The sequence below is a fragment of the Notolepis coatsorum genome (genome assembly GCF_963971535.1).
Source record: "Notolepis coatsorum genome assembly, chromosome: 6".
Taxonomy (NCBI): domain Eukaryota; kingdom Metazoa; phylum Chordata; class Actinopteri; order Aulopiformes; family Paralepididae; genus Notolepis; species Notolepis coatsorum.
This window is the reverse complement of record NC_140170.1, coordinates 135,025,372-135,049,513: the sequence shown is the minus strand read 5'-3', so window position 1 is coordinate 135,049,513 and position 24,142 is coordinate 135,025,372. Positions and strand designations below refer to the sequence as shown.

Genomic DNA, 24,142 nt, shown 5'->3' with positions numbered 1-24,142 from the left:
TTAAAGTGTTTTGTGTTGTTTAGAAAGGCACTTTTGTCACTTTTTCTCTCTCTGCGTTTCGCCAAAAAACATGACTTGAAACCTTGGTAGCCGGCCTCCAATTTTTCTTTTTAACACTTTGATCGCCGGGGTTAAATTCATAATTGACCATCCCTCGCCAGCCCTATTTAACATGGAGAAGTTCCCCTTCTTTGCAGGGCTATAACTTTTTAAATTGTATTGCTAAATTGACATTACCATGGCCCATTCAAAGTCCTATATCTATTGTTCAGGGTGTAGCAACGTTATACTTTTTCATTCACATATTCATACTAAAATACGGTCTAAAGTATAAGTATGTTTTTATCGTTTTCTGCAGCTTTCTCCAGAACGTGATTTATAGCCCTAAATGCATTATATTGATGATTGTATACAGTTTGATAGCAATCGGCGCAAGATAATTTTTTTTAACTGCACGTACTTCTAGAAGTTACTACGTATGATCTGATGTTGACCAGATGGGCGGGGGGTCGTTTATAATTCCGTGGGCAACGTTATATCATTCATCTAGTGTGGGTGATATGATCATTAGAGCAGTTAGTATAGAAGACATTAAAAAATAACGCTGAAACAGGGCGGCTACGTGGCGTAGTGGGCAAGGCGCTCGCCACGAATGCGGAGACGCTGGGATCGCCTGTTCGATCCCAGCGCTCCACATTGCTTTCAGTTTAGCTGGTCGTCCGTACTAATACACATTGGCCGTATTAGGGGGTGGGAAACTGATGGGTGGGGATCGGGCGTTGTGGACAGCGACTCCTACAGGTCGGTTGGTGCGCCTGCGCAGTGGAATCAGGAAGTCGGGGGCAGCGTGAGCCTCCCACGCGTTACTCCTCGCCACTGAGAGATCGAGCTGCGCAGGTGAAAAGATGCGACTGCTGTTACCTCAAGTACCGGAGGGGACTTGTGCTATGTATGACTTAGTCCACATTGCAGCCGGCTTGTGGGAGGCAAGAAACGGCGTTCGTGACAGGGGAGGGTTGAATTGGATGATACGAAATTGGAATGGGAGAAAATATAGAAAATGGGAGAAAAGGTGGATAAAAAAATAAATAAAAATAACGCTGAAACTCACCGTAGCTTCCTCTCGCCGTTGGGAGATGAGCATGGAACAGAATTTTTTCTATTATGGGATGTAGAAATACCCGATCCATTTCCAGGTTGTATAATAGTATATATGTCCAAATCATGTTGTTTATCGAGTTATTGGCAACGGATCGCTATCCATTGTGTCGAGATCGAGTCCCGGGACCTATAGCGAGTGATCGGACCAAATTGAAATGAGCACCAGCTTCCACTTCCTGTTTCTTCCCTGGGCGATCAGGCCGATCGGCCACCAGATGGCGCTCTTGAACCGTTAGAGAGTTGATAGGGGCTCACCAGTACATCTCATGTCTCCGGGGGAGAAATATGATTTCGATCACAGATTTTTTAAATATTGATATCAAAGACGCTGTCCAGCGTCAACGGCAGAATGAGCATGGCGGGGAATGACATGTTCCAGCGCCAACGGCGATTAAAGGGTTAAACTACTAGCAATTAATTATTTTATTTACATTTAATTCTTTTTTCTATTTATTTTTGGGGGTTTCTGTATTTTTCACCCGTCCCAATTTAGTCGTTATGCCAATTCCCTTCCTTGTAGTTGCGCGCATTGCCCCACTGTCGGCCTGGGGAGGGTGTAGAACTACCACATGCCTCCTCTGATACATGTGGAGTCGCCAGCCGCTTCTTTTCACCCAACAGCAAGGAGTTTCACTGGGGGAACGTAACGCATGCGGAGGTTCACGCTATTTCCCCCAGATCCTATCCCTGCTGAACAGGCGCCCAGACCGACCAGTAGGAGTCGCAGTTTACAATGAACAGGACATATACCCCATCGGCTTCCCACCCGCTAACACTGCCAATTGTGTTAGTAGGGACGACTGACCAAGCCGGAAGTACCGCTGACAGCTGGATTTGCGGTGGTCTCTGCGGTGGTAGGCGAGTGCTTAGTCCACTGCGCTACCCAGCCGCCATTTTCTTTTCTTTAAGTGTATCTTGTGTTCGTAAAACTGCTTGTTAGGACTTTTATACTAGTTGAATAGAGGGAGCCAAGTTATTAGCTCATTCACAAGAATAGAACACAAACTCACATGAACATACTTCAGACTGCAATTCCTCCGGGTCACATACTGTATGCTGTCAGGAAAAGCAGGGCCAAGATACCAGAAGACACATCTGGCAGACAGATGGCTCCAACATGTTTGTTCCGTCAGTAGTAGCTGAAAGGGACAGCTCTGTGTTGGTTGACTCACTGAATGAATGGTACCCTGTTTAAATGCACCAAGAGTTCACTGTAACCAGGGGAGGTTGTTTTCCGCGGGGAGAAGATTTGAGCACTCTGAATACCACTGTATGTTTAAGGACTTTTGTTGTCAAGCTTAACCGTTTCTGCGCCATTTCGAATCTAACGGTTGAGTGCCAAACCCGAGACTTCTCGGGTTTTGATCCTTTTTTCTTTTTTTTCTCGATATTCCCATTCTAAACACTTGCACGGACCTGCCTGTGTCTCCCTGGCACTGCTGCCTACATTATAATTGCAATGACGATCGAATCCCGACAGGTGGCAGTATCACCTACCTTTTGAACTGGGTCTCTCAGTTGTCTTTCAGTACTGAGGTACCTCCGGCTGCAGGAATCCCCTCCCCCTCAAAGTGAATCAGCACACAGCTATCTGTCGCCGATCTGCTCGCCTGAAACCTATTATATAGTATTATAGCCATGCCCAATGCACACAACTAATGGCGGTCGCAATGGAACTACTGGGATTATTCATTTTGGAGTACCTTCTGACTAAGGTAAGGTCTATTTTAGGTATATTTGACCAAACCTAAAACATGCTTTTGGTAACGATCGCAGCTTTATAAAATGACCCCCCCCCCCTTGATGATTTTGTGAAGAAACATCTATATATGGTATACCTTTGATTTGGAAATAATGTAGGTTTCAGGCGAGCAACCCGAACGATTTGCGCATATGCGTATTACACGTCGTACCTCGCAATCTAGAACAAAATACTGGATTATTTTGAAAAGGGTCGATGTTTAGCGTGGAATAGTGCACAAACGAAAGTATGTAGAAATTAACTGGTTTGTCAGTGTTGGACTATAAATAGTGCCTGTCATATGGACATACTATTGTCTCCATAGCTATAATATAGAATATATGATGGGTCTGCAAACATCGTGAAAATGGTCAATAATGCTGGCGCCATTGAGTAAAGATGGGAAAACAGCGTGGCAGTCAATGAGTTAATGGAACACATTAACTCACATTAACTCAGAAGCCACCCAACTCCTCGTCCAATCAACAGTCATCTCCCGCCTCGACTACTGCAACGCACTGCTCGCTGGCCTCCCGGCCACTGCCACTAAGCCTCTTCAACTCATTCAGAACGCAGCGGCCCGCCTGATCTCAAACCTACCGAAGTCGGCCCATGTCACCCCACTTCTTAGGGACCTGCACTGGCTCCCCATTGCTGCACGAATCCGCTTCAAGGCCCTTGACCTAGCATACCGTGCGGCAAAGGGAACTGCTCCCGCCTACCTCCGGTCAATGGTCTCTAACTACACACCCTCAAGACCCCTACGCTCTGCATCTTCTGGCCGCCTCAGACCTACTCCTATCCAAGCTCCGGGAGGGTCATCAAAGAGAAGTCGCCTATTCTCAGTCCTTGCCCCACAATGGTGGAATGAACTACCCACCCCAGTTAGGACAGCCGAAACACGTCCAATCTTTCGCCGTCGACTAAAGACTCACTTCTTCAACCATTATCTGAATAAAAAAAAAAATAAAAAAAAATCTAACCCTAACTAACCATACTGTCATGCACTTGTCCTAATAAACTAACCTACACTGTAGCACTCAACACTTTGATGAACATTGTTACTCAGCTGATAGAGTTGTGCTCTTCCTGATGGCTTGTCGTACAGAACTTGTAAGTCGCTTTGGATAAAAGCGTCAGCTAAATGACTAAATGTAAATGTAAATGTAAATCAGCGTGCCTTATTTTTTCAGTTGATTCTGTTTCTTTTTCCTTCCTTCCTTCCTTCCTTCCTTCCTTCCTTCCTTCCTTCCTTCCTTCCTTCCTTCCTTCCTTCCTTCCTTCCTTTTAAAATTATTTTTTTTACTTGTTTAAAAGGTGATAGGGTCCTTTACGTACTGAGTAGGTTTCATGAACCCAGCACCCAAGAAACACTCTCAAAATTACATTGTACAGTAAATGACAAAGCTTTATACTTTATACTTATAGCACATGCATGAGCCTGGTCTCTTTTGAAAGATGACATTCTGACGTTTCTGATACAATAAAGAGAATTCACTTTTAGTGCTAATGAAATAGAGTAACATAGGTCTGAACTTGAGTTGTAGATAAACTTGTTACTCACGTTTTTCTGTAGTAGTTGCAATATCCAAATATAGTATTTATTTTGCATATGAGCTAGAAAACACCATGGGTCCATAGCCTGAAGTCCTATGTAGTAGATGTCCAAATCTTATACAAATCCGTTTGGAAATGAGTGATTAGGAGCGATTTTGGTAAACTGGGAGAAAGAAAAAGCTCTGCCGGTTTCAGTTTTCTCATTGACTCCAATGCATTCAGCGTTTTTTTCTCTTCCTGTTTTCGCTCGTGACTTTTCACCTAGATCCCTGATTCATCATTGGAAAGCCACTCTCATTGGTTACAACCCTGTCAAATAATTTTCGAGATCGCCAAATGATTGACGGAGCTAGGCCCCGGGAGTCGGGCGTGGTAATAAAAAAAACAAAAGTCTGCCGTGTACTTTGGCTCACGCCTCACATATCGGCATGTAACTCGAGAACCACTGAACTGATTTTGTCAATTGACGAGCAACAAATAGGGCTTTAATTCGATATATATATTGTATTAGAAAATATGCAAAGTGGCGTGTCACGCCGGTGGGCAAATCATCCTCAAAGTGTCCCTGTGTCCAAGTGTCCAAAGTGTTAACTCTGTGTGAGTTAAGAGGTTAAAATGTAATAACACTGATAAATGTAATAACACCAGGAAATGTAATAACCTTTTCCTTTAGAAGGAACATGTTTATGTTATTACATTGTCCGGTAATGTTATTACATTATACATCCAAAAGGTTTTACTCACTAGATAATGTAATGAGTAATAATGCAGAAAAGGTGTCATATTATCCGCTCCCAGTGATGCCAGTAACTAGTTACTAAGCATTACTATTTAGTTACTATCTCATAATGATGATAAGATAGCCAGGGGTACAGTCAGCTAGACCGGAGATGGGACGTGCGCTCACGCACGCACACAGCCACACACACATGAGAATAACAAACTATAATTCCATGTTTTATATTACACAACGGTTTTACAATTCTATTTTTAATTAAAATGATATTATATACATTTTCTATTTTATTTCGTTTGGGAACCACTGTCCTAGAGTGCCTGAGCAGTGGACAGCTGTGACCTTATATGGCCTGATGGCTGATGACGTCTCATGGTGACCTGTCTGAGCAGCCAATCATGATTTATGCACTTTCAATAAAGCATTATTTAAAAGAAAAAACTGTTGTCATTTTTTTTTTTGATCCACTTTTTCTCCCATTTTTTCTATATTTTCTCCCATTCCAATTTCGTATCATCCAATTCAACCCTCCCCTGTCACGAACGCTGTTTCTTGCCTCCCACAAGCCGGCTGCAATGTGGACTAAGTCATACATAGCACAAGTCCCCTCCGGTACTTGAGGTAACAGCAGTCGCATCTTTTCACCTGCGCAGCTCGATCTCTCAGTGTCGAGGAGTAACGCGTGGGAGGCTCACGCTGCCCCCGACACTTCCTGATTCTACTGCGCAGGCGCACCAACCGACTTGTAGGAGTCGCTTGTTCACAACGCCCGATCCCCACCCTTCAGTTTCCCTCCCCGTAATACGGCCAATGTGTATTACTGCGGACGACCAGCTAAACTGAAAACAATGTGGAGAGCTGGATTCGAACACGCGAATCCTAGCGTCTCCACACTGGTGGCGAGTGCCTTGCCCACTACACCACCTAGCCGCCTTAAACTGTTGTCATTCTTATGTTGTGGCAGCAGCAGGGACGACGACGACGACTTCGTAACCTAGTTACTTTCAAAGTAACTAAGTTATTTTGATAATCAAGTAATCAGTAAAGTAACTAGATTACTTTTTAAAGGAGTAATCCGTAATCAGATTATTTTTACAAGTAATCTGTGGCATCACTGTCCGCTCCACATATTTATTACATAATCCAGCAAATTATTACATTTCATTACATTTTAAAGTCCTTCTAAAGGAAAAAGCTATTACATTTACAGGTGTTATTACATTCCCTGGTGTTATTACATTTAGAGTCCTTCTAAAGGAAAAGGTTATGAAAGTCGCTGGTGTTATTACATTTTAGAGTCCTTCTAAAGGAAAAGGTTATTACATTTCCCGGTGTCATTACATTTGAAAGTCCTTCTAAAGGAAACAGTTATTACATTTCCCGGTGTCATTAAATTTGAAAGTCCTTCTAAAGGAAACAGTTATTACATTTTGAAAAGGTATTACATTTCCCGGTGTTATTACATTTAAAGTCCTTCTAAAGGAAAAGGTTATTACATTTCCAGGTGTTATTTCATTTCCCTGTGTTATTACATTTAAAGTCCTTCTAAAGGAAAAAGCTATTACATTTCCCGGTGTTACAGGGCTGCTTTTCTTAATCCCTGAAAAATAGAAGAATAAATCCAACAGCAGTGATGTATAGATATAAAGCTTCTGTTATCATGCGTGTCTTTCAATACCCCCTTCACCGTCTCTTTGTACCCCCCCTCCCCAAATGCACACGCACACACACAGGCTTTTTCCACAGTGGGAACCCCTGACTATATTGCCCCAGAGGTGTTTATGCAGACGGGATACAACAAGCTCTGTGATTGGTGGAGCCTGGGGGTCATCATGTACGAGATGCTGATTGGTATGTCTTATCTGCAGCATGCAACAGTAAGCAGTGTGTTAATCAATTGTGCTAATCATGAAATCATTCAAATCAATCTCTTTCACAGAGTGAACATACATTTTGCACTCACACGCTATTCACTGTGAAGGTGTTATTGCAATTGCCCCTGTCTGTATATCTGTGCTACAGTTCCTATAGTTCTGATCCAATTTGGATAAAACAGAGTACCTGAATCCTCAAATATTCTTCAAATCGCGTATGACAAATGTTTTTATTTTATTTTAAACTATTTCCACCATTGTCCATTGAAATCAATACTGAAGTGGGGGACAGCAGCACTGGTAGACTGGTGTTGGTATCTCTCAGGGGACAGCAGCACTGGTAGGGTGGTGTTGGTATCTCTCAGGGGACAGCAGCACTGGTAGGGTGGTGTTGGTATCTCTCAGGTGGGGGACAGCAGTACTGGTAGGGTGGTGTTGGTATCTCTCAGGTGGGGGACAGCAGTACTGGTAGGGTTGTGTTGGTATCTCTCTCAGGTGGGGGACAGCAGTACTGGTAGGGTGGTGTTGGTATCTCTCAGGTGGGGGACAGCAGTACTGGTAGGGTGGTGTTGGTATCTCTCTCAGAGGACAGCAGCACTGGTAGGCTGGTGTTGGTATCTCAGGTGGGGGACAGCAGCACTGGTAGGCTGGTGTTGGTATCTCAGGTGGGGGACAGCAGTACTGGTAGGGTGGTGTTGGTATCTCAGGTGGGGGACAGCAGTACTGGTAGGGTGGTGTTGGTATCTCAGGTGGGGGACAGCAGTACTGGTATGATGGTTGTAGTTTATTGAAAAGTTCCAAAGCTTCATAGCCAGGTTAAACCAGACCTCCTAGTAAAAGAGATCTTAGAAATAAAGTAAATAAATAAATAAAAGGATTTTTCATTGATGCGTGTCTCCAATTTACAAATACTTGGAATGCCTCTCTCAAAGCAACATGCTGGTATAAAGAACATCTAGCCACTGAACCTGTTTTGGCTCATGCAGTGTGCATTTTTACACCACATAATATACAGTGTTCTGTTTGTGTTTGACATTCTGTTCTACAGGGTACCCCCCGTTCTGTTCAGAGACGCCCCAGGAGACGTATAAGAAAGTCATGAACTGGAAGGAGACCCTGGTCTTCCCACCCGAGGTCCCCATCTCTGAGAGAGCCAAAGACCTCATCCTCAGGTCTGGAAAGAAGAAAGCTTTTATTCTGTCTGCTTTTCATGACTGAAAGTTAAAAACAGTGAGCGAAGATTGTTATGGAAAATATTGAAGGACAAAAGATGAGCCGTTGTATAAATCATTCGTTGAGTCGAGTTAAAAAAAAAAATAGAAAGCATAGTTTAATTATTTCTCTGTGGCCACAGCAGAAAGTTCAGTTTACAATCAGAGACCTCATGTTCTTACTAGGGGTGTAACGGTACGTGTATTCGTCCTGCAAATTTACGGTACGGCCGCCACGGTGCGGTAGGCGCACCCATTCGACGAGTCCCACATGCAGGCACTCGAAGGTTCCGTGCGAGAACAGCGCGCGGCACACCGAGTCCCCGACTTCAGTTCAGAGCGGCGAAAGTGCACGGAGAAACATTTACATTGGAGCAGCCGCAGGGTCATTACAGTTTTCTTTTGTTTTCTTGTTTGCCCAATAACGTTAACCAAATGAAACCAATGGAAAGAAACACACACACGCGTCGCCGACACACACACACACACGCGCCAACAAACACATCAACATTCTCCCCCGCCGGACTCACAGGCACAATCAAATAAAAAAAAGAAACATACTTTTCCGGACAGATCATCTGAGCTCCACTGTGTTTAAATCCAAATAATCCTCTGCCATTGTTGTAATATGGCATCTGTTCTCTGGTATTCAGTCTCGTTGTAGGCTCAATTTGCCTATCTAAGCCAGGATACGTCTTCAACGCGCTCACACCACATTGACTTGGGCTGTTTGTTACTCACTGTTTGATGTTTGTTGATAGTTGCATCTGATGGGGTTCGAACCGGTTGAGTTTTATGGAAGGTGTTGTGTAAAGTTCCAAATAATAACGGAGAAAACAATGAAACAAAACAGGCTCCAGACTTGTACTAAAAGGGTTTCAAAACAAACAGGCGCAGCAAAAGGGTTTCAAATAAACTCAAAATGATTCTAAACAAAGTCTTTCTTTTCAGTCTTTCATTCATTCAATCTGCGCTGTGTGTGTGTGTAGCAAGCGAGCAGTTGAAAATCTGTTTCTCGTCTGGCGTGTCCCTACACACAGCTGGGCCATAATTAATAGGAGGACCATGGTGCCATTTTACGAGGCGACCAGTGGCGGCGCTATTTAGTCAAACTATTAAATCAAATGAAATGGCTCCTACATAACCGGCCCCTATTGTTATGGGCAGGCTCTAATAACAATACAAAATCAAAAAACTGCTGGAGCCATACAAAATGTTCAAAACAAAATAAATACTTGTGAGGTGGGAAACAGGCATGGTGTATAGGCCTGTTTGAATCTTCAGTACCTAATTTGAGTTTGGCACCAGCAGGCAAATCTTGCTGATGGGCCTTTCAAGTACACTGGTTTTTGTCTGAAGACGCACACTTCTCACAAGTCCTCTTGAGTCTGGCATTGTTTCCAGGACTCTAGCCAACATCCAGGATCCTCTTGGTGCATTCGTGTCAGCTATGATCACAATGTCTTCCTTTTCAAAGTTCCTGCGGATGCGGTTCCATTTTTGACGTACATTCATAAGAGGTAGGTATTCTTTTATCCATCTAGTCCAAAATAGATCTGACAGGTACTGTACTTGTCTCCAATGGCGCTTTGCATACACATGGTCTTTTGGGAGGATAGCAGGGTGCTTTGCATCTTCTGGCATGGCTGCTCTGCTTAATCTCCCACCCACTCTTATGGCTTCGTTTTCAAGTTTGGGATCAAGCTTGTAGGTTGAACTGTGTTTCTGCATGTTCAAACTTCCTTTCTGCAATGTTTTGATTTCCTCTTGAAATCCTTGTTTGAGACAGAATTTTACAACGGCTATCTCTGAAATGTCCAGTTCATCCAGAGAGAGGTTGTGTGCCTTTACAGTGTTTTTGAATTTTTTCATCTCCACTTCAATTGTCTGTCTTTGTTTGTCTGCGTCTGGTTCTTGAATTTGCATCAGATCTTTCCTTTTCTTACTCAACTGCAAAAGGTGAGTTCTCAAATACAACATCCATGCTACAGCTCTTTTCAATTTGTAGAAACTTGAGTAGTGGTGTATGAGAGTGCTAGTAGGATCTTGATCCATCATCTGAATGGTATTGACTGTAACCTTCTCTCTTTTGACTTCCGGATCGTCGGCTGGTATGGGGGTGAGATCAGCAGGTAAGTTAGGCCATGTCTCTTCTTTTTCCTGTAGGAAGTCCGGTCCCTTCTTCCAGTTTTCACACTTTAAAAATGCATCAGCTGTAAGACCTCGGGACACATGGTCTGCAGGGTTGATCTTGGTGTTCACTTGGGTTCTGAATGTATCTTCATCCACATTCCTGTTCACTTTCACTGCTAGTACTGCAGCAGTAAGTTCCATTCTGGGTGTTGTAACCCGTTTCAAGGGGGCGTCTCTTGCCTTTGCCATGATTACACGCAGTCTGCGTTTCTTTGGGTGGCGTACTCCATGGTGAGTCCTTCTTTCCTCTAGATTTAACTGCTCTTGTGGCACAGCTTCAGCGTGTCCCTTTTGAATGACACTTTCAAGAAAGTCAGTGTACTCTTTGTGAAACTCTACATCTTTCTTGAATTTCCCTTTTTGGATCATGAGGTCATTCAAATGTATTATTGATATGCGATTGCCGAAAATATGGGTTGGCTGCTTATGGCTTATTGTGGGTTTGTGTAGAAGCCCACTAACCACCCATCCAAGTCTTGTCTTTACAGCGTAGGGCCCATTACCCTTGCTATTAATTACTGCCCACGGTTCCATAAACTTAGCTGCATCATTACCAATCAGGAGTCCAATATCTGCATCAATATATGGCAACTTAACCTCTTTTAGGTAGTTCCATTCTTGCACATCATCCTGAGTGGGAATTTGCTGCTTGGTTACAGGAATTTCTGTTTGAGTATAGAGTGGTGGCAGTTTTAGGAAATCATCTCCTTCAAGACTTGACACTTCCAGCCCATTGATTCGGTTAATACGTATGACCTTTTCTTGTCCTAGAGTACGAAGTAGAATTCGAGTTGGTGTTGCCTTAGCATTCAGTTGCTTCCTTAAAGCCTCAGTACAGAAGGTTCCAGTGCTTCCTGGATCAAGGAAAGCGTACGTTTGAAGTACCTGGTTAGAATTCGACAACTTGACTTGCACAGGAACAATTGACAGTTTCTGTTGGTCACCGGCCCCAGTATGGATAGGCCTTTTCATGGTGACTAATGCACTGCCCACTGACATGCTATCGGTGCTTGGACTAGTTTGACTTGTATCTTTTTTAAATTCAATGTGCAACACAGTAGGATGCTTCTTTGTACATATTTTACAAGTCACACGTCTTTCACAGTCCTTACTCATGTGACCCTGAGTCACACAACCAAAACATAAACCATTTACTTTAAAGAACTCAACTTTGTCTTTGTGTATTTTCTTATCCAATGTCTTGCACAGGTCTGTGCTGTGGTTTTCTTTGCAAAAGAAACATGTTTTCTGTTGCACGGCTGCAGAGCTGCTTGTGCTTGGTGGTTCTGAGGATTCTGTTACTGTCGCAAAACTGCTCTTATAATTGCCTTTAGTGTATGATGAAACAGCTACAGAATTCAAAATACTGTTTCGGGGAGGAGGGATTGTCCTCTTGTCTTTCGGTTTTGTGTCTTGTATTTCTCCAAAGAGGGGATCAATGGCAATGTTTGCTTGCCTTTCAATGAAATTTACAAGTTGTGGGAACTTAGCTCTTCTGTGTGTACGCTCATAGTAACCATATGCTACTGTCCTCCACCTCTCTCTGTGCTTGAATGGCAGTTTTGACAAGACAGATTTCAAGTGTGTAGGATTGTTCATGTCTTGCAGAATTTCATTATTGCTCATAGCATTGCAGCATGTTCTCAAGAAGAGTGAGTATTTGTGTAAGGCTTTACCATCTTCTGATCGGATTGCATCCCAATTCAGAATTTGTTCCTGATAGGCAGCAGCAATGAGAACCTCATTTCCAAAATGTTTGCGTAGCAGCCATTTTGCTTTCACATAGCCTTTTTGGGAATCCATGTGGAGGCAGCTTCTCACAATTGCCTTTGGTTCTCCATCTGTAAACTGTTCAAGAAAGAGCAGTCGATCTCTGTTGTTACTTGTCTTGCTTTCTATACAATGTTCAAATGTACTAATGAAAGAGACATAACTTAATGGATCACCTTTAAAAACAGGAATCTCTCTAGAAGGCAAGAGTGAGAACCTCTGTTCTTGAATTAACATTTCTGTGATTTCATTTTGTTTTCTCAAAATGTCCATCATGGCTCCGCCTGGTTGAACATTAACCTGAGCACCATCTTGCAAGCCAAAGTTTGGGTTAGGCTGTTGGGGTTGTTGGTGAGCAACAGGCATTCGTGACCTTGTAGGCTGCTGAGCCATTTGTTTCTGTGGCTGCCGTAATTGGCCACTAGGGGCATGTTGAGACCTTCGTCTCAGTGGTGGATGGGAAGCTGCTCCTTCAAATTCATAATTTTCATCATCATCATCATCATCATCATCATCATCATCATCATCATCATCATCATCATCATCATCATCATCATCATCATCATCATCATCATCATCATCATCATCATCATCATCATCATCATCATCATCATCATCATCATCATCATTCTCCTCATAGTCATCATCTTCCTCTTCATCATCCAATCTATAATTAACCTTATGGCTGTCCACTGGTAAGGATTGCATTGAGTCAAAATATTCATTGATGTGGATTAAGGGGTTAACATCAAGCCTGGTGTCTACATGTTTAGTAACATCCAGCACTTTTAACCTGGCATCAGCAGCTGCAATTTCCACTTCCAATTCAAATGCTTCCTTTCTTGCTTTGAGCTGTGCCTCCTGAAATTCAAATGCTTGTCTTTGTTTGAGATAAGCAGAACGTGTGGCTAGATTGGCTCTTTCGGCCTCTACCTGTCTTAATGCTGCAGTGCTTGAAGTGGATTTCATGCCAACTGAATTATTGCCAAATGATTTCACACTTTGTGCTGGTGTCACTGCTGGTGTCACTTCTGGTGGCTTTTGTGCCATAGCTGCAGGGGCATTATTTATCCATTCTATAACCTTATCATGAAATTCACATATGATTTTGAACTTCGGCATGTACCACTGATCTTGTTCTTCTGACGCTTCCTCTTCTGATAACAGCTGCTGTACTGTTTTGTGAAGTGATTTGAAGTCATTTGTTTTAGAATTAAATTCATTGTATTCTTGTTTAACCAATTCCACATTATTGTAATCGACCATAAGTGCTTGTAACACATTTCTTTTGCTTGTGAGTTGTCCAAGTTTAGCTTTTCTTCTATTACATTGCTTTTCATAATTAGCCTCAAGTGCCCGTTGCGTGGGTTTCACTTGTCTCTTTCCCTCAACCACAGGCAAATTAACAGAAGTGTGAACGGCGGTAACTTCAATCACAGCTTCAGAATGGCCCAATTCCTCTTTATCCTGTCCAGACATCGTTATGGCTGCAATTATTTATCTATTTATAACGGTGCACAGGGTTTATTTGATGATGACATAATATTCCTTCAAATCCACTTTAAATGCGCGTCTTTCGCGTTCATTTATCCACATGATATCGCACATTGCATTATCTTTAATAGCATCACACATCCCTTAGATACTTTGATCCTCCAATTCCATTTTGAAATGCGCGTCTTTCGCGTTCATTTATCCAATCATATTGCACAGTCCATTGTTTTCAATAGCGTGACACATCCATTAGATCCTTTTGATACCATTTTAAATGCGCGTTCTTCGCGTTCATTTATCCAATTATATTGCACATTCCATTGTTCTCAATAGCGTGACATATCCATTAGATCCTTTTGATCCATCAAATTCCATTCATTGTGTCCGTATCAGAGAGATTTTCAACTTGAATGTAGGCTCAATTTGCCTATCTAAGCCAGGATACGTCTTCAACGCGCTCACACCACATTGACTTGGGCTGTTTGTTACTCACTGTTTGATGTTTGTTGATAGTTGCATCTGATGGGGTTCGAACCGGTTGAGTTTTATGGAAGGTGTTGCGTAAAGTTCCAAATAATAACGGAGAAAACAATGAAACAAAACAGGCTCCAGACTTGTACTAAAAGGGTTTCAAAACAAACAGGTGCAGCAAAAGGGTTTCAAATAAACTCAAAATGATTCTAAACAAAGTCTTTCTTTTCAGTCTTTCATTCATTCAATCTGCGCTGTGTGTGTGTGTAGCAAGCGAGCGGTTGAAAATCTGTTTCTCGTCTGGCGTGTCCCTACACACAGCTGGGCCATAATTAATAGGAGGACCATGGTGCCATTTTACGAGGCGACCAGTGGCGGCGCTATTTAGTCAAACTATTAAATCAAATGAAATGGCTCCTACACTCGTCGTGAAGTTAAATTCTCTCTAGAAGTGAAACAGAAACTTAGCAAGGATAAGTTGTTAAAGGGGCAGTAGGCAAGTGGATGCCTGAACACAGAATGACACCAGTATCACTGACTACCACGGCAAGCCTATAGAAAATTATTCTATTTAATAATAATAATAATTATCATAAATATAATATATAATATATATATATATATTTTAAATAAAAAATAAAAAAGATGATGATGATGAATAGTAAGTAAAAATGGTTCCCAGTTACGGGAAGTAATAACACAACCTTGCTTTGGCTGGCTGGGAAGATAACCTTGGTACTTTGGAGTCTTTTAAAGAGACACACACACATTATACTAGCTGGTCATATTGAACCAGTCAAGCTGTACAAAGATTAAATGATATCTCAACACAGATTTATAATGACATGATAATATTTCCTATGACAAGATGCTTGTGTCGACCTTAAATACTATAATGTAGTGATTCACCATAGTAATTTTTTTTAATTTCTTTATTGCAGGAAAAGTAGTACATACATTTACAATCGTCAATATTATACATTCTCCATCTTTTCTTCTTTTCTTCCCCTTTCATTTCCCCTTCCCCTCCCTCATACCCACCCCATCCCCCCCACACCGAGGTTTTTGAAGACACATCTGCAAAACATCCAAACATACAGCATAGATGCTACTGGAAAAAAAAAAAAAAACAATAATAGTATCAATCAGACCTATCTGTATCATGCACAAATATTTAGATACAAAGAAGTAAAGAAAGAACTAAAAACACAGAAAGAAAACTTCTCCAGCACGGCTGTGGCTGTGGAAGAACGTCATCAATGAGGTTATTTCACTCCTTTCCCCACCCCTGCCCATAATATTGTGGTAATTCTTGAGTAGTCTGACCTTCCGCAGCTGCATCTCCCGTTCCCCTCTCCCTCCCCCAGTTACCCACCCAGCCCCCGGGGGTCTCATTCACACCCATACATACCAGGACAGGGAGGGGGGGGGGATTAGAAAATAGGAATAAAATAACGATAAAAAATAAGGAAGTGTAGTTAGAGGTGTAAAGCTCTATCCTTTCTAAGTCTCTTCATTGATAGTCAGGGTATCGATGTGTTGCAGAAATGGTTGCCAGGTCACTTGGAATGTTTCAAGGGAGCCCTTTAGGGATAATCTGATTCGCTCAAGCTTAACGCAATGTAGTATCTCATGTATCCATCTGTTGTGAGTGGTCTCCTAGCGAGGAGGGTAGTAAACGCCACAACTCGTTTTGCAGCCCTAGATATTATCGTAGGGGTATTCGGGATTCCGAAAAAGGCAGTGAGTGGATCTGGGTCTAACGCCACTCCCAGGACCCTACTCGGTGTATCGAATATTGTAGTCCAAAACTCTGTTTTTGGGGCACGTCCAAAACATGTGCATATAATCGGCTGGAGATTGTTTACATCTATTACACGCATCCGTTCTATCCGGGTATATCTTTGCTAACCTTGCATTGGTGTAGTGAACTCTATGCAGTATCCTACACTGCAGCAAACTGTGTCTTGCACATATAGAGGAAGTGTGTACCAGGTCTAGTATATGATCCCATTGTTCATCTGTAATGATAATTCCCAGATTCTCGTCCCATTTGGCTTTCAGGGAGTCTAAGCAAGTTGGGTTCAACCAAAATATTTTATCATATACAATTGAGACGAGCCCTTTCCGCCCGGTACCGAGCGATAGGAGAGGGTCAGTCCTAGAGTCTGGAGGACGGCCAGGGAATTGTGGGAATTGGTTCTGAACAAAATGTCTGATCTGAAAAAACGGAAAAGGTGGGAATTTGGGAGACCAAATTCTTTTCGACAATTCTGCAAACGACGAGAACACACCTCCGGAGTAGAGGTCATTAATGGTTAGCAAACCTTTGTTTGCCCAGCTTCTGAATACAGGATCAGAACAGGATGGTAAGAATAGGTGATTACGAGAGATTGGAGCTAGCCCTGACGGAGCGTGTAGGCCAAATTGTTTCCTAAACTGACTCCAGATTTTCAAAGTTTCCGTCACAATTTGGTTCTGAGCCACCTGTTTAATAGGGATCGAAATGGGTAATTGGGATGTTGCCACAGACCAGAGTGAGTACTTTGAAGAGGAGACTTCCATCCGAGCCCATTGGGGTTGGTCTTCTTCCTCCCTCCTGGTCCTCCAGTAAAGGAGTTTGTTTATATTAAATGCCCAGTAGTAATAGCATAGATTAGGCAAAGCCAAACCCCCTTCCGATTTGGAAAGTTGCATAATCGTCCTCTTAATACGTGCTCTTTTGTTACCCCACAGGAATGAACCTATAAGTTGATCAATCGAAGTGAAAAAGGCTTTATTAATAAATATCGGTATATGCTGAAAAGCGTATAGAAATCGGGGTAGGACCACCATCTTTATCAGGTTAACCCTTCCCAGAAGCGATAGGGGGAGAGAGGACCATCTCGTCAGATCTAGCTTAAAGCGCTCCAGCAGAGGACGGAAATTCTTTGCGAAGAGCTCCGTCTGTGATTTGGCCATAAAAATCCCTATTATGTGAATCCTTCCGTGGCCCTTTTAAAGGGGAAAAGCGATTGAGGAAGCCGTTCCGCAGACGCATTAACCGGTAAATATTAACTTTTCTGGAGATTGAGTTTGTATCCAGAGAGCTGCCTATGTTGTTCTAGAATATCAAGGATAACAGGGATGGACGATGACGGATTGGAGACATAAAGTAGGAGATCGTCGGCATACAATGAGAGTTTATGAACCAGGCCGAACATCTCAATCCCCTCAAATCTAACCTCACTGCGAAGCCAAATGGCTAAGGGTTCTGCGGCGAGCGCGTAGAGCAAGGGAGAAAGCGGGCATCCTTGACGAGTACCGCGATAGAGCGCAAACTGGCCCGACTTGGTACCATTTACATTGACCGAGGCCACCGGGGACGAGTATAGGAGTCTTATCCATGAAATAAAACCCGGTCCCAAACCGAATTTCTCAAGTGTATGGAACAGGTACCTCCATTCCACTCTGTCAAACGCTTTCTCAGCATCTAGGGAGAGTACCATTTCTGGCACGCCAGTCGTGGTTGTGAAAAGGATATTTAGCAGCCTTCTGGTGTTAAAGAAGGATTGCCTGTCCATGATGAAACCCGTCTGATCCGGGTCTATCAGGAACGGGACCACCTTCTGAAGACGGCATGAAAGGACCTTAGCCAATATTTTACAATCCACATTAAGGAGGGAGATTGGTCTGTAACTGCTACAAAGGAGAGGGTCTTTACCTTTTTTGAGCAGCAGGGATAATGATGCCTCTGATAGCGTGGGTGGCATTTGGCCCTTTAGAAGGGAGTCGTTATATACTCTCAGTAGGAAAGGAGCAACCAACACAGAGTAAGTTTTATAAAATTCTGTAGTATAGCCATCTGGCCCGGGTGATTTACCACTTTGTAAAGATTTGATTGCCTCAGTCACCTCAGAGATGGTTATAGGCGTGCCTAACTCTTCAGCCTCCGCTCTATTCGCTTGAGGGTACTTGAGAGACTTGAGGGGGTTTGGGCGATCCCAGTCCTGCTGTGAAGATTCCGACGTGTAAAGTTTGGAATAATAGTCAAAGAAAATTTCAGAAATTTCCGTAGGGTCTGTTGTAGTGACACCTAATTGGGATTTTATCCTGGGAATCAGTCTAGAGGCACTCACCACTCGTGCTTGGTACGCAAGTAATTTTCCGGCCATATCGTTGCTTGGTGTGCAAGAGTAGTCTCTCGATCTTACTAGTTGAGAGCAAATCATATTGTGATTGGAGCTGGAGTCGTTTCTTGTATAGAGCAGGAGTTGGTTTAGATGAATACTGGATGTCCAATCGTTTAATCTCATCTGATATATCCGTTAATTTGGATTGTTCCTGCTTCCCAAAATGAGAGGTAAAGGAGATGGCCTGTCCGTGGAGATATGCCTTAAAGGCCTCCCAGAGCATGTCACTGCCAACTTCAGGTGTGTCGTTTATCTCAAAGAAGACTTTTATTTGTGCATGGATAAAATCCTTAAATTCAGGTTCAGATAATAAGTGGGAATTGAATCTCCAAAATTTAGAGGGTGTTCTACCCTGGGGGAAGTTAATTTCAACGGATGTCGGGGCATGATCGGAAATGACTATACTATGGTACTTAGTAGAGACTACATTATGTAGTAGTTTTTCATCTAGCAAAAAGAAGTCTATCCTCGAATACGTGTGGTGGACATGGGAGAAGAAGGAGAAAAGTTTATCGGTAGGACATTTTGCTCTCCAAGGGTCTATAAGGCCAAGTTGTTCCATATGAAATTTCAGGATGTTCGCTGCTTTGGAGATGGTAGTTCGTCTATCCGAGGACCTATCCAATTCTGTGTTTTGGACCTGGTTAAAGTCTCCTCCGATAATTATGTGATGATCATTAAGGTTAGGTATCGAGGAAAATAAATTAGACACAAATTTATCATTGTCCCAATTTGGCGCATATATTGAGGCCAAAACCACTGGAATGTTTTGCAGCCTGCCCGACACTATAACATATCGTCCGTCAAGATCAGTTAGAATGGTGGCAGGCTCGAAGGGTATATCCCTATGTATAATGATTGCAGCTCCCCTGGCTTTTGCTGAGAATTTAGAATGAAAAACGTGTCCCATCCATGCTCTCTTAATGCGGGGGATATCTGAGGTGCAGATGTGTGTAAAAAACAAAGGTCACCCTTGAGGTGTCGTAGATGGTTAAGTACCTTATTAGCCTTGATAGAGCTATTCATCCCTTTGACATTCCATGAGACGAAACGGATGTTCCTGCCCGTCACTGCCATGTTCTGTTAAGTATATACATACCTGAGTTGAGAAGATAAAACATTAGAAGAGAGGAGAAAGGTAGAGGGGGATAGAGAAAATGGGGGGGGGGGGAGAGTTGATGCACACACATACACCCACACAACCATACACAACCATACTCACCCGGGGGTACATCCCTTGGTCCCAGCCTCTGTATCTCTCAGGATACTTTCCTTCCGGTGGAGACTTCATCCTCACTCCCCTTTTCCCCCCTCTCTCCCGTCAATTTCGAAAAGCCTCCAATATGGTTACGTATAAACCTTTAAATTGTGTTAAAAGAACATTCGAACTGCCAGAGAAATAAGAAATAAAAGCCAAAACAACAAAAGGGATGCTTAAATTCAAAAATTAAAGACTGGGATAAAAATGAAAGATATTTGCAACACAACTCGGGGCTTATCCATTAGAGATTAGACATAAAAGCGCTACCAATGACTCCCAATAAGGAGTGTGACCCATAGAAAGTTAAGAGTGGACAAGTAAACCGAAGCGTTACAGTGTGTGTAGGTCAGCCTATAATTCAGTGGACCTGGGCAAAGCCCGCCTCCAACCTACAGCAGCTCGGGGAGAGTGTCTTTAGCCCCTGCTACCAAGCCCACTAGGGATATAAAGATTGCAAAACCAAAACATAGTTGAAAAAGAGGTGCCACTCCTCTTTTCTCTTCCCCCCTTTCTCCTTCTGCCTATTTAAAAAACAAAAAATTATATACATACATTTAAAGAGTAAAATATTAATAAACATGAGGTATATGCACCTACAGGGGTTACACAATTCAGGGACCTCACAATTTACCTAAAATATGTATAGGGAGGTAATATGGTTAGTCACATTCGGCAGTGTCAGAGACCTATACCTTAAAAAGAAGCGTGTGCAAATTGAATTGGTTCAGTCAGTACCTTGGGTGCTTCTTGAAACATGCATACACAACCCCCACTACCCAATAGATACTATCCGGTTTATGTGTATTGAGACACTCAAATATTAAGAGGAGCATGTGCACCCTGAATATGCTCACCCTGGGGGGGGGGGGGGGGGGGAACAAAAAATACAAAATAGGGAGCAGAAGAAAACGGCATGCAATCATTCACAAGGTCATGGCTATAGCAACCTGGTTGGCATAGGGTTCCTTTTGAAGGAGTCCCTCCGATTGAAATAACAATATTCCCCTTCTGAGGCATAGGCGGACAATCTATAGTGACTGAGCACTATAATAATATAGCCAAGGTCCACAAGTTCAGCCGAACACTCAGTCCCCTCGTAATCATGTCTAATGCTGTTGGCGTTGGTTTCAGCTGTCCCCGAGTGTCCGTTGGGTTTAGGTAAATGGCCTAGTAAATTCAGGCCCAGTCTCTGCGCATTGAGTACTCCTAACGCGTACATATAGAACCTTCATTATCCTATCAAACCGATCCCTTCTGTTTATTTAGCAGCCCCTAAACAGAGGGAACGTCTACAGTTTGAATGAGAGAGAGACATATGTAAGATAAGGGCTATCAAAGAATAATGAAAAAAAGCAAAAAGGCGTTAGAAATACGGGCAAAATATAATCCGCGTCGGCTGTTTGGGAAGCATAGAGTTCAGTTTCAGAAGCCAGTCCGCTTAATGTCAATAGCATCCCCCCATGAGGTCTAATCATCAGGTCTAACGCAGTCGACCAATGTAGCCCAACCAATGTCTATAAATTCAGTCTCGCATTCTACATTCATTGTTCATTGCTCCCGGCGTCAGATTAGTTTACCACTGGGTATACGTTGGGTAGCCGTCCACGCTAGGCTAACTTGGCCTTGAGGTACGCTTCGGCATCCCCAACAGACGTGAAGCGTATTCTGTCCCCGCTCTCTTCCGTAATCATCAGTTTAGCAGGGTAGTGGAGACTAGGCCTCAGCCCCCGCTTGTAAAGTAGTGCCATCACATCGCGGTACGGTGCTCGCTGTTCCAACACAGCCGGGTTATAATCCTCGTAGAAAGCAATTTGTTGACCGTCGTATAGCATCTCCGTTCTTCTCTTTCTGGCCTCCCGAATCACCCGTTCTTTAGTTTGATAGTTATGAAACCTGATGATAACGGGCCTAGGCTTTTCACCCTGCTTCGGTTTAGCTGCCAGAGACCTGTGTGCGCGGTCCAATTCTGGAGGGTTAGGGAGGGTCTCTGCCCCAAGAATTTGGGGTAAAAGGGTGGCGAAGAAGGATGTTGGTCTCGGGCCCTCAATCTGTTCTGGTAGTCCAATGATCCGAAGGTTGTTACGTCGCCCTCGAGGTCCTCCGCCTTAGCCTTTAGCACCGCATGGCTAGCCCTCAGATCCGCACATGTAGCCTCCAGCGACGTAATTATTTCGCTTACAGATTCTGCATTCTCCTCCAGGGAATCGACCCGCTGTACATTGTCGGCCACGTCCGTTTTCATTTGGTCAAGTTTATTTTCCAAAGCGGTAATGGCTTTTCTGAACTCGGTGGTCATAGCCTCTTTGTGGCTTTCAAGCAGGGTGGCCAGCCAGGCCTTGCTAAAAGTATCATCAGCCTCTTCCTCGTTCGGAACATCGCCCCATTTTGGTCTTGGAGTCTTGGATGTCATCTTTACGACGATAAATACTTAGTTAGCTATATCCATGTTGGCATATAAACAAGAATTGTGAGGTTTGAGTCTTAAAACGTAGAAATAAAAAAAAAAAACACGAGGGAGAGAGGGAAAAACGCGTCCTACTCCCTGCCCACCATACCGGAAGTCCACCATAGTCATTTCTATTGTGGAATATTATAGAAATTCAAGGTGCATCACTATATTATTCCTGTGGTTTTGGTGCGTACAGAGAATCATATAGGAATACTAGGTCATTGTTGTTTTAACATATGGCTGTTTTCTGGCTCCAATACTGATTTTGTTATTTGGGGACCTTATGTTTTGACGAAAATAATTTTGATTATACTTCTTTTCTTTTTTAAAACAGTATAGAAAATAAAGGTTTCCTTGTAAATATCTTTCTTTTAGTAAAATCAGTAAGGATGTTTGTAGCTCTAATATGAAGCTAAAACAATTTTCCTGCCTCCTTGCCTAATGGAAGGTCTTGTTTAGATAAAACAACTACAATATTATCTTGTCAGCTGTTCATGTGTGTGCACCTGCATACATACACACGTGTGTGTGTGTGTGTGTGTGTGTGTGTGTGTGTGTGTGTGTCCATTGTCAATTTGGGCACGATTGTATCAGAATAACCCACAATGTACAAGTGCACTGATAATATTTGTGTCCTTTAAACATTGTCTTTATGTGGACATAAATAAAGATTCTAAATGTGTGTGTGTGTGTATGTGTGTGTGTTCCCTCAGGTTTTGCTGTGAGGCAGATCACAGGATCGGAGCGGTAGGAGTGGAGGACATCAAGAGGAATCCGTTCTTTGAAGGAGTGGACTATGACCACATCAGGTACTAGAGTCATTAACACTTCCGGCGCCAACAGCAGAGGGCGCTGTGGCCCTTCAGCGCCAGTGCTTTATCCAATGTAGGATAGGACTTATTTGCGAGTGCTTAAAATATATCAAATATAATAGCAATAGATCTAAACAACACGGTGATCGTCAATGAGTTGCTTCCAGTCAACATGCACGAAACAGATACTTTTTTCATACATACATTTCCGTTTTTTTTCCGTGATGAATATCAATATATTTCTAGAGCGTTCTGTCTCATCTCAATAAACTCCAGCAAATCGAGCTTCAATGCATTTAGTTAGAAATCGTGCCATTTGTCGCTTGATTTATGAATAGTTTTCAAATAAACGCTAGATTATCGATATTATGTGTCCTCATGCACGGACAGAAGCGTGGTCTGAAAAATCGCTTCTCCGTACTTTGGTCCGCGCGAACCTCACGCACACGCACACACACACACACACACACACACACACACACGCTCCGATGGCGGTGAAAGGAACATCTGATTAACCCAAGATTCGTAACATAAAGTCCTTACCTCACATCTGATGTCCTGCAAAAAGATGAATCCAATTTCTGATCGCCATTCCAAATATTGATCGCGTTTATTGATCCAACGTTATATATCCAAAACACATAATCCACGCTGCTCTGAGTGTCCCCAGTCAATGTGTTATAACGATACTGCATGCCCGAGAAGGAAAACCTGGACCGGACTTCTTAGATTGATGCACAGCCCCAGCCAGAGGGATTCCAATGATGTGCAATACCATCCGGGAGACGTTAGGTGGCGGTATTTGCCCTTTGCGAGCTCAGACCCATTCCCAATGATAATGTCAGGCTGGATGGATGAAAAATTAATGGATATAGCGAATAAAAGAAATATCGATTAAAACCCGAGATTTCTCGGGTTTGGCGCCCAGAGCATGGCGAGTTAACCCGGACTATCTCGGGTTTGGCCTCCAAAGGGTTAAGATATTTCCCCACCATAACTCTTGTGTTTGGGGAATATTAAATATAATATTATATATTATATCATTATACTATCTCTTGTCTGTAGTGAATTCCACAGCATGCATGCTATTTCGTTAGTAACCGTATTCACACCATCGTATTCAGCTACTGCACATAACAGTGTTTTATGAAAATGTCATATAATATCAGGTTACAGATTCCCTGCTTAAAATTGTTAGGTAATCTCAGTTATTTAATGTAATTCGTTTATTTTCATCTTA

The 24,142-nt window shown here is 42.8% G+C and overlaps 1 protein-coding gene across 2 annotated transcripts in view; it reads left to right on the top strand.

The window, feature by feature from the left end:
• LOC311230109 (serine/threonine-protein kinase 38-like) overlaps positions 1-24,142 on the top strand; it is an 87,863-nt gene that overhangs the window by 48,038 nt on the left and 15,683 nt on the right. For both annotated transcript variants that reach the window (XM_084316269.1, XM_084316270.1), the window contains exons 10-12: positions 6,929-7,046; positions 8,118-8,241; positions 22,804-22,899. In XM_084316269.1, coding sequence (XP_084172395.1) covers positions 6,929-7,046; positions 8,118-8,241; positions 22,804-22,899 — 338 coding nt within the window. The remainder of the gene's footprint in view (positions 1-6,928; positions 7,047-8,117; positions 8,242-22,803; positions 22,900-24,142) is intronic.